Raw genomic sequence first — 13,342 nt, 5'->3', positions numbered from 1 at the left:
ATCGAAAGCATAAATTTCGAGTAATGTTAGAATGAAAATCGATTCTAGAAAATAAACTTTTAGGAAGGTATACACCTCGCAAGTCAAATTCACGGGGAATTTACGGGTTGATTGGCAATTTTCGTTGTTCAAAAAACGCGTGGCCGACGTATGGTGGCCGCCATCTTGATTTTTAACAACAAATGCATCGTCGAAAACTCGGGCGTTTTCTGCAACAGAACAGAGTAAACGACAAAAAACCGCCATACTACCAATTTTAAAATCCCCATCGCTGATTGACCAAATTCGTTTCGATTTATTCTTATTTCTACAAGTGAAAGGGGGGAAAATATTCGTACGATAAGGTGCCTCTTTCTACGTAGCGAGGTCAAATTTGGTGGGCGAAAATTCGACGGAAAAACACGGAAAATCATAGACGAAAATCTAAAAAGAAACTACTCTCAATAAACACAGTTTCTCAGTTGTAGCAGAAATCCTGGCTATGGTAACAAAGTTACCTGAGGAGCAAAGACATGACAATAAATAAAAATACTCCGCACCGCAAGATGTTGCTAAACACTACTGATGGCGTCCCCAAGCAAGCATTTACATCCGTAATGCGCTTCGTACCAACGGTAGAGCAATTAAGACCTTTAAACAATAGCGCACGAGTCTCGTTTCCAGACCGTGTGGGTGGAGGGACGGTGGTTTGTAACACCATTTTTATGAACCCAATAAAAGCTTCGTTCAAATCACTGTGTACACTAATATTACAATCATTTTGCAAAAACTCAGAATTTGATTATTCGAGTTTTGCAAACTTCATCCAATATACATGCAAAAACATAAGATACACAATTTTATTGTAACCAAAAACAATATTTATTGTTTTTCTTTTTAAAAAAAAATAAAAATAATGTAGCAACGCCCTAAAAATTAGACCGAAACCCTCAAAATGTCACAAGGGAACCATTTCTGGATAAGGTTGGTTTTGTTGCATGTACATCATTCGTATAATAAAATTAGGTCGTAGTATACAACACTGTCAATGTTGATGATGTCGCTGTCTTCTATCATATTCTGAGCTCTGCATGTCATCTCCACGCCTTCCTCTTTCCACCCACCAACAGTAATATTGAATAAAAAAATGCAGAAAGGTCTGCAGTATATTGTCTTTTCAAAGTACAGTACTGTATGTAAAACCAACAAAAACTTTCTCAGTTTGTTTTCTCAATTATAAATCGCATAATCTCATTCTGTCTTCCATTGCATTTTGAATGTCAACTCAGACCCCCTTATATGGCGTTAATATGATAACCTAGCACCGGTAGTGAGATATAATCTCGATATCATTATATGCTATCACATTTTTACGTATTCAGAAACCACAAAGCATTTTAAAATACAAACAATATCAGCGGATGTTTACAATTATTACAAAATGCGTCAACTAATGTTACAAAACGCGTTTTATTACAAACGCTGATACCCTTATTACAAATCGCGTAAACAATAATTTATTACAAAATGCTGATACCCTTATTACAAAATGCGTAGACCATTTATTACAAAATGCTGATACCCTTATTACATTTTGCGTAAGTTGTTACAAAATGCGTTGTATTACAAAATGCCGCAGTACATGCCTTTAAACTCTGTTCTGAATTCAAGTCAGCAACCTTTCACTGTTTGTGAATCTGGCACAAATAAAACGTTTTTAAATGTGCTTGCAAAAACAGGTCAATATTTGTTAGTGGTACTATCAGACATGAAAACAATTAAAACAATATGCCTTACAGCAGTCACATAAGTTTATACTAAAGGAACTTGAAGACTCCTATAGATTAGGATAGCATTTAAATGGGAACTTACAGGACCGTGGGCGCACAATAGGGGGATTACTGATGACGCAGCCATTTGCATACACTGGGCAGGAGTTTTTGAATTCTTATTACATCACTTTGACCGTATGAACAATTTGAATAATCCTGTTGGGCACTTTTGTGATGTATGCAAAGAGAGGTACTTTTTCCGACAAGAAACGGAATACTTTTTCAGTTTATTTTTTACTCCAGTTTAGTCGCTGTATATTCACAGACATCATGTACAAGATTCAATGACAATGAACACCTGAAACATGGCAAAATTATGGGATTCTGGAACCGAACACAGCACGTCCGATCAGTAGCGTAGCTTTTTACATTTACATAGATTTACGATAATCCGGGTTTTATAGGGGAAGTTCCTGTTTAACAGAATTTTTCTTCATGCTAGAACTTATGGACTCCTTGCTGCTTTGTTAACACACACTCAAGAAGTAAATTAAATTTTAAGAGACAATAACAATGACTGTTACCTGGAATTGCAAGTTCTTCTGATGGAGAAGAACACACTTTCAAAGAGAGATCAAAAACTCTGATACATCCATCATTGGTTGCAAGGATAGGTTTGTCAGATGTTGCCCATTCCACATCAGTAATCTTAGCAATTTCACGTGGGCTTCGGATGTTACTAACTTGTTCAACCTTACAGTTAAGAAATGTGAAAGAAGGATAATATAATATTGACTTGCACTGCACACAAATTGCTTTATTTGACTAAATCTGGTGAAAACTTAACAGCAAAATGAGTATTAAATTCTCAATGGTATACATTTCCTTGAATTTAAATCATATTAACCTTGCTAATAGCCGTCTTTGAACTTGGAGTTTTATGGAACCATGTCACATGAAATGCCCAGCTTGCTATAAATGAATGTACTTTCAGAAAATATGACTTATAGCTTAAGGAAACTGGCAAATGTGGGTGAATAAAGTTATTGGTTACTTATCCACAGACAAGATCCTACGGGCACTTGAAACATATTCTCTCACAACACAATCAGATAACCAGCGACTAACAGTACCCACATTACATATACTTACATCTTTAGTATCCCATATGTCCATACCATCATTGTACAGGACAAGCAGTTTGTGATTCCCTTTGCCTGGTGCAAATTTGATTTTCTTGACCCATCCTCTATGAGTTGGAACAGCCCTGGTGAAAGAGAACATGGCAATATATACTATTATTATACATCTACCATCGAGAACAATAGAATTTTGAGCGCCCTAAAAAAGCCGTACGGAACGCCCATTCCGTAACACGTACGGTTTCAAGGCGCCCAATCCCCTGTGGCTGTATCTGCGGGTTCACTGTTGAACGGTTTCAAGGAACTCGTTGGAGGAGTGCCAGAACATGTCTAGCTTTCACGCGCTCTGTATGTACGTGTGTAGTGCACACACACTATCCAGAACTTCCAGAAGCGTGTCCAAGATAGCGTTCCACACATGCGCTCTAAATCGGAAGAAAAATTGTTGACATTGCACGAAAACGGTCATTTCTCTGATAATTTGATGCCCCAGTCACAAATGTAAGATGTAAAACCATAAGGCTATTACGAAAATATCGCAAAGGATGCACAATAACATTGGCGCCACACATCGCCCTCTGCTTCGCGTCGGGCGATACGCTGCACCAATGTCCTCGTGCATCCTTTGCGGTATTTTCGTAATTACCTCGTAATATGTATTTAAATAAATTGACTACTAATACAGGCCAGAAGAAAGTTACTAATAAATGATCTATTGCACAATAGTGTAATGCAGTATTGCTGCAATAGTGTAACGGGTGCATTATAGAAACTATCACATTTCTTCCATTTCAAACAAATGACCAAACGACTGATCAAGTTGTGATTTTTTAAGAGGCTTATAAGATTGAAGATCATCTGCTTCTATCTGATATCAGTAATTTAAAAGAAGAAATCTACAAGAAGACATGATGTAGAAAGTACAGACAAAATTTGAACACTATCATAACAGACCTTTCAGAGATGTTTTGATAACGGTACAAAAATTGGCATTTAAAAACAACCTGTGAAAATTTCATCATTGTTTGAATAAATTTGAATGGGATAACACTAGAGGTATTGGACAAGTGACTTTTAGGTATTGGACAGCTGATTTTTGAGAAGGTTTAAACAAAGAAACAGACATAAATATGCTGTAAAAGAAGCAGGGGAGGGGAGGGAGCTGGACTCTGCCTCCATCAACATGGCAAGATATAATATGGCCAGACTGCAGGAAATGTCAAAAAATTTATGAATCTTGACACTGAGTTTGACGCAAAACGCATATTTCATCATACCATCATATAAGGCATTATGTCCCTAAAAATACCGGTATATTTATTTTACTGTATAATTCACTGATCCTTCTACACAGAAACCATTGTATTGAAATCTGAGCCTGAGATTTCACTCCACCTATCTCCTCTTGCACAGCAAATTTTTACGTTTTCACTATGTACATACAAATTTGCTATCCAACACAATTGCATATAACTATCTGTTGGTACAGCTTTTGTAAGGCACATGGACCTTACTATTTCCTCATGAACTATTTCTGTGACCCTCACCAGATCTGAGATTACTTTTGTCTTCTCGTTCACATATTTCACACCTTTAAAACAGTCATCAAGCAAGGTAGTTTGTGTGTTCACAATAATGATCTATTTCTCTGGCACAAACCTAAACTTTACTTGATTTTTCATGAACAATAGATATCATAGACACTGGCCAAATATTTACATTTTGCCTATTCACCGTGAGAGATTCAACATACTACCATTAACTCACAAACCTTACAGGGAAAGTAAACATTGTTTTTGTTCTGTCTTACAGAGCAACTGGAGTAGCCTTTCTTTGGAATAACTTACAAAATTAATTATATAAGGGCTATAAAAATTAGATCAACTAAAGCATTTTAACTGCACTGAAAATGACAATACCATTTTCCAATCTTGACTCAACTTGGCTTCTTCAACTGAGATGGATTGGAAATAGTGTGCATGTGTACTGACCATGTTTCCATAAAGAGATACAAAGGTCAGATGGCAGGAAATGTGAAAAATGAAGAGTATTTACAAACTTGATCCTGACAGTTTGATAAAATTATGGAATATATTTCATTGGACACAAACCTGTAAAATTAACTTCAGCTTTGTTAAATAATGAATTTTTTACTGCAGTCTGACTCCAAATACAGCTTACCATATCATATGCTCATTAAATCACCACATAATGTACTCAAAATTCACATAGGTATAAATTCACATAAAATAGAAAAATACTATTAAAATATGTAATAATTAATTCATATCAACATTATCTGAATAAGTCATGGCACTACCATTCAAAAGAACCTTCATGCAAAACTTTAACCCAGCATTGGAAGTGGTTTTTGTAAAGAGATTTTTTTACCAAAATGACAAAGAACATGTCATTGACAATGACATAGTCCCCACTTGTAATAGGAGTATTAGTCTTGATGGGGCAGGGAAATGTGGTCATTAAGAAGTATCACTGGAGTGTATATGTTGAGATCTATGGGCACAAAGGTCTATGTTGTTGTTCCCAATTCGAAACACATATAAAAGAATGTCTAAGTTATGGTTCTGAACCAGAAAAATCGTAATACCAGATATGAAGTGGATGTGCTCATGTGTGTAGTATTGTGAACATTTGTAAGACGGTTTTAAAATGGGCAATGTTGTCAACCCATGTTTATTCTGCAATATACATCGTGAATCAAGTTGAGTGCCCTCAAACAGTTGACATGGGCAGCCTATTGTTTTTGTTAGTCACTGACTTGTGCATGTGTCCACCAAAGTGTATTACCCTTGTACCAACTTTGAATGAATATGTAAAAGCATGTCTAAGATATCTGTGCAGATGCATGAAAACATAGAGCCTAATCTACAAGTCCCAAGACTTTGTCCACTGGGACTGAAACACCATTAACAAAATGAATCAAAGTCATCTGGCAACCATATTTGGATCATATTGTTGAAATATTTTAAGTGCAAATAAAAGATACAGTGTGTTGTCCATGTGCCAAGTTGACATTAGTCAAAACATTTACTAGCTTTAGCCATAAAATACAGGAGGCGAAATGCCCATCAGGTGCCAATCTTTGACTGTATTGTGAAAAAAAAATGGGAAACTGGCAGTGAAATGCCAGCCAGGTGGCCATCTTGATTTGTATTATGGAAAACAAAATGGCCAACTGGTAGCCATATATTGGATCTATCACAACGAAAATCGACATTCTCATGTATGACTAAGGTCTATATGTCCTTGTACCAATTTTGAAAGAAATCAGTTGAGACATGTCTGAGTTATGGCTCAAAACACAAAAAAAATCGTACCGAAATGGCTGCTATGACAAAGATCTGTGCCCTTGTACCCAATTTGAAAGAAATCGGTTCAGACATGCCTTAGTTATGGCTTAGAACACGAAAAAATCGTAACAAAACGGTTGCCTGGCGGCCATCTTGGATCATATTACAACAAAAATCAATATGCATATGTATGACATAGATCAATGCCCTTGTACCAAATTTGAAAGAAATCGGTTGAGATATGCCTCAGTTATGGCAGAAAACACAAAAAATCGTAACAAAATGGCTGTCTGGCGGCCATCTTGGATCGTATCACAAAACCAATCAACGTGCATCTGTATGGGGTAGGGTACTATCCTTGTGCAAAGTTTGAAAGAAATTGACCAACGCATGTCTGAGATATCTGCGTGAACGGATGGACTCACGGATGGACATGACGCAATCTATAAGCCCCCTGGACTTCATCAGTGGGGACTAAAAACTGTCTCACTGCATCCTTTTTGCAATATGAATACGATGAGAAACTAAATTTTTATTTTTCTTGGCCTTATACATGGGAGTCTATGGAGAACTGACTTATACATGGGAGTCTATGGAGAACTGCCTTATACATGGGAGTCTATGGAGGTGTAAACTAAACAGTCCTCTAACATGGCCAAATTTGATCGCATTGTGAAACAAATCGACGTGCATCTGTATGGGGCAGGGTACTATCCTTGTGCAAAGTTTGAAAGAAATTGACTTTGGCATATCTGAGATATCTGCTTGAATGGACAGACGGACGGACAGATGGACAAACATGACCCAATCTATAAGCCCCCTAGACTTCATCCGTGGGGACTAAAAACTGTGTCACTGCATCCTTTTTGCAATATGAATACGATGAGAATCTAAATTTTTATTTTTCTTGGCCTTATACATGGGAGTCTATGGAGAACTGAATACATGGGAGTCTATGGAGAACTGCCTTATACATGGGAGTCTATGGAGAACTGCCTTATACATGGGAGTCTATGGAGGTGTAAACTAAAAGTCCTCTAAAACGGTCAAATTTGATGGCATTGTGAAACAAATCGACGTGCATCTGTATGGGGTAGGGTACTATCCTTGTGCAAAGTTTGAAAGAAATTGACCAGGGAATGTCTGAGATATCTGCGTGAACGGACGGACGGACGGACAGACATAACCCGATCTATAAGTTCCCCCGGACTTCGTCCTTGGGGACTAAAAGTCAAAACAATAATACAATTGTTCATCTAATCCTGACTTGACAATATATGTACGAGAACATCTGTTGGGATTTGAAAACCAAAATTCAAATAAATACAGCGAAATATTTCAGGAAAAAAACTTTTTCCCCAAAAATTTAGGTACACCAAATGCTAAAACGGTAGGAGCTGCTGTTTTGAGTTTTGATGTGGACATACAAAGTTATCATATACCCATGCCCATATCAACCCATCCTGGTGATATTTGATGGTAAACGTCAAGATATGCACGCTAGCTGCCACTCTCTGCCTACAATGTAATGTTATCAATCTAAAGATTTGAACAGACTTAAAGAAAAAGGATATTTCTGGTAGCCAAATACGGGAATAATATGTTGAATCTTTTTATACTATTCTGAGGTTATTCTGTTGAAGTTCTCATAATTTTTTTAGGGCAGCTCTAGAAAATTTTCTACCTATTGTACAACACAGTCAACCTCTGAATAGGTAGTGAGCACCTGGCGTGACAGCGATGTCATGAGTGTGCCACCTGTTGACATGGCAACTCAGTGTAAACAAACAAAATGGCTGCCACTCTGCACTCTGTATGATGATGAAGTGCAATTGAAAGCTTGAGAGATCTGAAGCAGAGGAAAGTTTTTGATAGGTAACGACTGTAATATCATTTTGCACCATAAAAATTTTCTTCCCCTATGACTATTTTTGAATCCCTGTATATTTTCTCTTGGTGTCTATTGAGATATGGAGTATTTTTCGTGCATGGTAATGACTTCTTCATATATTTTTTGAATGAAGCCTGTTAACACAAACATTTCTATATTTATGCACGTGGCGTAATAAGAGTACAACCTGAAAATATGATATTTCCTATCATTTGAAAAATTCTTGGTATGGGTATATGATAAATCGGTTATTACCAATTATATCATACCAGTAAATTGATGGCGCAAATACAGCGATCTGATTGGTCGAGACGAGAAAAGAACCGTGGTATATTGGTGATATACCACAGTTGACATATGCACGAGCTCTCGGCTTGAGCAAAAATCCGTTTCTTGACGTTAAACGCCAAAATTTCAATATACAGGTATGAAATAATAGCAATAAATCACACCCAGCGATGGTATACCATTCGATTTTGACCAGTTCACTTCATAAATGCACTCGCTATCGCTCGTGCATATATGTCGTGAAATGGTCAAAATCTCATGGTATACCGTCGCTGGGTGTGCTTTATTACTTAAATATCACTTGTTCCTTGAGCTGTAACAGCATTTACGTCATTCAGTCTGCATCAGACATGAGATGAAGTCGAGTGTCTGACACAGCACAAATGACATGAAAGCTGATATGACAGATATATACGCATACCAAGACATATACAAAATGTGAGCTGAAAATGTGAACAGATTTGCAGACTATACCTTGAGACTCTGGCTTTGAGATCCCATACACTGAGGTTACCATCTACATCACCCAATACAATTGTATCTGCCTTCCATGCAATACATGTCACACTTCCCATGCCACCCTACATGAAGAAAAATACCATCAAGGATACTTTGCTCACATTCGGTTTGAATTGGTCCATTCAAGAAATATTTAAACCAGAAAAACAAGAACGACAAACGCAAATAAGGTCTGCCACTTAGGTACTGGAGGTCACCTTTAGGAACATGCATATCAACTTCTATAGCAATAGGACAAGCAGATCCTACATACATACTTAGTACAGTAAAACTTGTAATTAAACACCAAAGGGACGACAAAATTGTTCGGTTTAGGGATGTCTGGTTTATAGAGGTTTGTTTAGCATAGTGTCATATGTGAAAGGGACTTGAAAAAATGTCTACTATAGACGGGTGTCAAGATTAGACAGGGTTCAGTTTAGAGAGATTTCACTGTACATAGGATGGACAATGACCTTTGTTAATGCACAACTGAAGTCTTTCATGAGGGAAGTGAGGAAGTATAATATTCGCGGTCTGCTTGGTTGGGAATTTGTTTCCCAATACAACTCATTATTACCGACATGATATGGTTTGAATAATATTCAAGGAAATGCTTGAACTCATATGCATGTCACTGTATGTTGAATATGGGACCTGTACCACATGGTGACCTGGTTAAGGTGGCTTGAAAGGCTATTTTTGCACCAATTCTTTTCTCAGAGTTAATGTCAAATTTCAAGTGTTAGAATCAATATATGTAGTACAAATTTTCAGGATAAGACCCTTACTTAATGCTTTCTCCAAAGAATATAAAAATTGTATATTTGCAGCCATGGTTTTGAAATATGACACCAGTACATATTAAAATTTAATTTTTCATATTTTTTTACATATTTGAATTTAATAATAATTGGATAGTACTTAATAATACCAAATTAGTTATAAATATGTTGACACTATTAATTGTAAGATGTGTATGGCAAGATTTGTTAATGAAATTTGTTTTTATGATTTAACATGGGTTTACATATCAAAAAATTATTAACAAGTCATTGACAATGACATAGTCCCCACTTGTAATAGGAGTATTAGTCTTGATGGGGCAGGGAAATGTGGTCATTAAAAAGTATCACTGGAGTGTATATGTTCAGATCTATGGACACATGGGTCTATGTCATTGTTCCCAATTTGAAACAAGAGGCATGTCTAAGTTATGGTTCTAAATCGGGAAAAAAGATCAGACCTCTGGCTGTATTGGCCAGCCAAGAAATACATATGTGCATAATAAATGAGGTACAAGATGTGACATCTTAAGGTCTATTATCCTATCAAAATTGAAGCGTAAAGAACTTGTGGTTACTGAGTTATGCATATATATGCACATTCAAGGTCAAAGGTCATCAAGGTCACGTAACATTTTGAAAAAAAAACCATTGTATTGCTAATTAATCCATATATGCTAAAATTCAGACCTCTAGCTCTATTGGCTTGCCCACAAGTATATATGTACTTAATTAATGAGGTAAAGCATGTGTTGTCATAAGGTCTCCCATCCTACTAAATATAACGGACATAGCACTTGTGGTTACTTATTTATTGACATAATCGTGTATTTTAGGTAAAAGGTTATTGAGGTCACATGACATTTTGTCAAAAAATTTCTATCCTATAGTCTATCCCTATATACTAAAAATCATACATTTACCTCTATTGGCTTGCTCAAAATTAGATATGCACATAATTAATGAGGTACAATATGTGGCGTCATAAGGTGTCCCATCATATCAAATATGAAGGGTGTAGCACTTGTGGTTCCTGAGTTATATACAAATATGTATATTTGAGGTCAAAGGTCACCAAGGTCACGTGACATTTTGTCAAAAAAATTGTATTGCTAAGTTAACCGTATATACCAAAAATCAGACCTCTAGCTCTATTGGCTCGCTCAAAATAAGATATGTGCATAATTAATGAGGTACAATATGTGGCGTCATAAAGTGTCCCATCATACGAAATATGAAGGGTGTAGCACTTGTGGTTACTGAGTTATGGACAAATATGTATATTTGAGGTCAAAGGTCACCGAGGTCACGTGACATTTTGTCAAAAAATTTGTATTGGTACGTTATCCCTAACCTTGTGGTCACTGAGTTTTGGACAAATATGTATATTTGAGGTCAAAGGTCATTGAGGTCACGTGACATTTTTTCAAAATAATTGTATTGCTAAGTTTTCCCTATATACCAAAAATCAGACCACTAGCTCTATTGGCTCGCTCAAAATTAGATATGTGCATAATTAATGAGGTACAATATGTGGTGTCATAAGGTGTCCCACCATACCAAATATGAAGAGTGTAGCACTTGTGGCTACTGAGTTATGCACAAATATGTATATTTAAGGTCAAAGGTCATTGAGGTCACGTGACATTTTGTCAAAAAAATTGTATTGTTAAGTTATCCCTACATACCAAAAATCAGACCTGGCTCTATTGGCATGCTCAAAATTAGATATGTGCATAATTAATGAGGTACAATATGTGGCGTCATAAGGTGTCCCATCATACCAAATATGAAGGGTGCAGCATTAGTGATTACTGTATCATGGACAAATATGTATATTTAAGGTCAAAGGTCATTGAGGTCACGTGACATTTTGTCAAAAAAATTGTATTGTTAAGTTATCCCTACATACCAAAAATCAGACCTGGCTCTATTGGCATGCTCAAAATTAGATATGTGCATAATTAATGAGGTACAATATGTGGCGTCATAAGGTGTCCCATCATACCAAATATGAAGGGTGCAGCATTAGTGATTACTGTATCATGGACAAATATGTATATTTGAGATGAAAGGTCACCAAGGTCACGTGACATTTTGTCAAAAAAATTGTATTGCTAAGTTATCCATATATACCAAAAATCAGACCTCTAGCTCTATTGGCTCGCTCAAAATTAGATATGCACATAATTAATGAGGTACAATATGTGGCGTCATAGGGTGACCCATCATACCATATATGAAAGGTTTAGCACTTGTGGTTACTGAGTTATGGACAAATATGTATATTCAAGGTCAAAGGTCACCAAGGTCACGCGACATTTTGTCAAAGTGTCTGAGATATCTGCATGAACAATGGACTCACATGGATGGACTCACGGACTGACATGACCCAATCTATGAGCCCCCTGGACTTTATCTGTGGGGACTAAAAACTGTGTCACTGCATCCTTTTTGCAATATGAATACGATGAGAAACTAAATTTTTATTCTTCTTGGCCTTACACATGGGAGTCTATGGACTGCCTTATACATGGGAGTCTATGGACTTCCTTATACATGGGAGTCTATGGACTTCCTTATACATTGGAGTCTATGGACTGCCTTATACATGGGAGTCTATGGACTGCCTTATACATGGGAGTCTATGGACTGCCTTATACATGGGAGTCTATGGAGGTGAAAACTAAAAAGTCCTCTAACACGGCCAAATTGATCGCATTGTGAAACAAACCGATGTGCATCTGTATGAGGTATGGTACTATCCTTGTACCAAGTTTGAACAAAATCGCTCCAGGCGTCTCTGAGATATCTGCGTGAACGGACGGACGGACGGACGCACAGACGGACGGACGCACGCACGGACATGACCAAACCTATAAGTCCCCCCGGACGGTGTCCGTGGGGACTAAAAAATTCTTTCAAATTTCAAAATGTGCTTTTTCAAAAAGTACCTCAAATACGGGAAAATTGTGCCATAGTCATCTTGTCTGTAACCTTGGTAATAGGCTGTAAAAATTCCATGTCCATATCTCATTTCAAAGGTTGGATTAAATTGGCATAAAATTATGTAGGAAAACTGTTATTCTGTCAAAAATGTTGAAAACAAGCCATATTTGCACCCCTCTTTTGAAGTCACAGAGCAGTGTTTTGGGTTAATCTCACTTTTGAAACCTCTTTGACACTCAAAGAATCTAAAAATGCATTTACAATAGCAGTCATGCATTCTGAAAGCAAGCACTGCCTTGTCAAACTCTCCTGAAAAACAGCAAAAAATGACTTTCCCTTTTCAAACATTTCTTAAAAGCTAGGGGACCTCTACCATACTTAATACACTAAGGACTCCCCAACTTCCTCTTATTTGGTCAGTTTTTCAGAAGTTTCAACAGGCTATAACTCTGCAATGCCTTTGACCCCAAATGTCTAGTTTTTTTATTCCACAAAGAATGTTCACAACTTTTATATTTTAATAGTTTTATTGAAGTTTATAACTGACCCTCTAGCCTTTCCAGCCACCTTAAACTATGTTATGCAGGTACCAGTACAAGTTCTTCTGACTTGCAAATGTAGAGGTAACTTGAAGTTATTACAGATTGTAGTGAAAAGAAAAAAGAACAGGTATATATATATGTTTTATTGATAAACTCGTAAAATGTAATAAAAAATAATATAAAGT

General features: G+C 36.7%; 1 protein-coding gene across 3 annotated transcripts in view; it reads right to left on the bottom strand.

The window, feature by feature from the left end:
- Nucleotides 1-13,342, bottom strand: part of LOC139120870 (WD repeat-containing protein 11-like) — a 190,321-nt gene that overhangs the window by 60,328 nt on the left and 116,651 nt on the right. For all 3 annotated transcript variants that reach the window (XR_011549158.1, XM_070685493.1, XM_070685494.1), the window contains exons 13-15: nucleotides 8,858-8,964; nucleotides 2,904-3,018; nucleotides 2,336-2,504 (exon numbers count right to left, since the gene is read on the bottom strand). Coding sequence is in view for 2 of the 3 variants with exons in the window: in XM_070685493.1 (XP_070541594.1) it covers nucleotides 2,336-2,504; nucleotides 2,904-3,018; nucleotides 8,858-8,964 (391 nt within the window). In the remaining variant the exon portion in view is untranslated. The remainder of the gene's footprint in view (nucleotides 1-2,335; nucleotides 2,505-2,903; nucleotides 3,019-8,857; nucleotides 8,965-13,342) is intronic.

This window comes from Ptychodera flava, chromosome 20 (assembly GCF_041260155.1).
Source record: "Ptychodera flava strain L36383 chromosome 20, AS_Pfla_20210202, whole genome shotgun sequence".
Lineage (NCBI taxonomy): Eukaryota > Metazoa > Hemichordata > Enteropneusta > Ptychoderidae > Ptychodera > Ptychodera flava.
The sequence above is the reverse complement of the archived record's forward strand: the minus strand, read 5'-3'. Positions and strand labels throughout refer to the sequence as shown.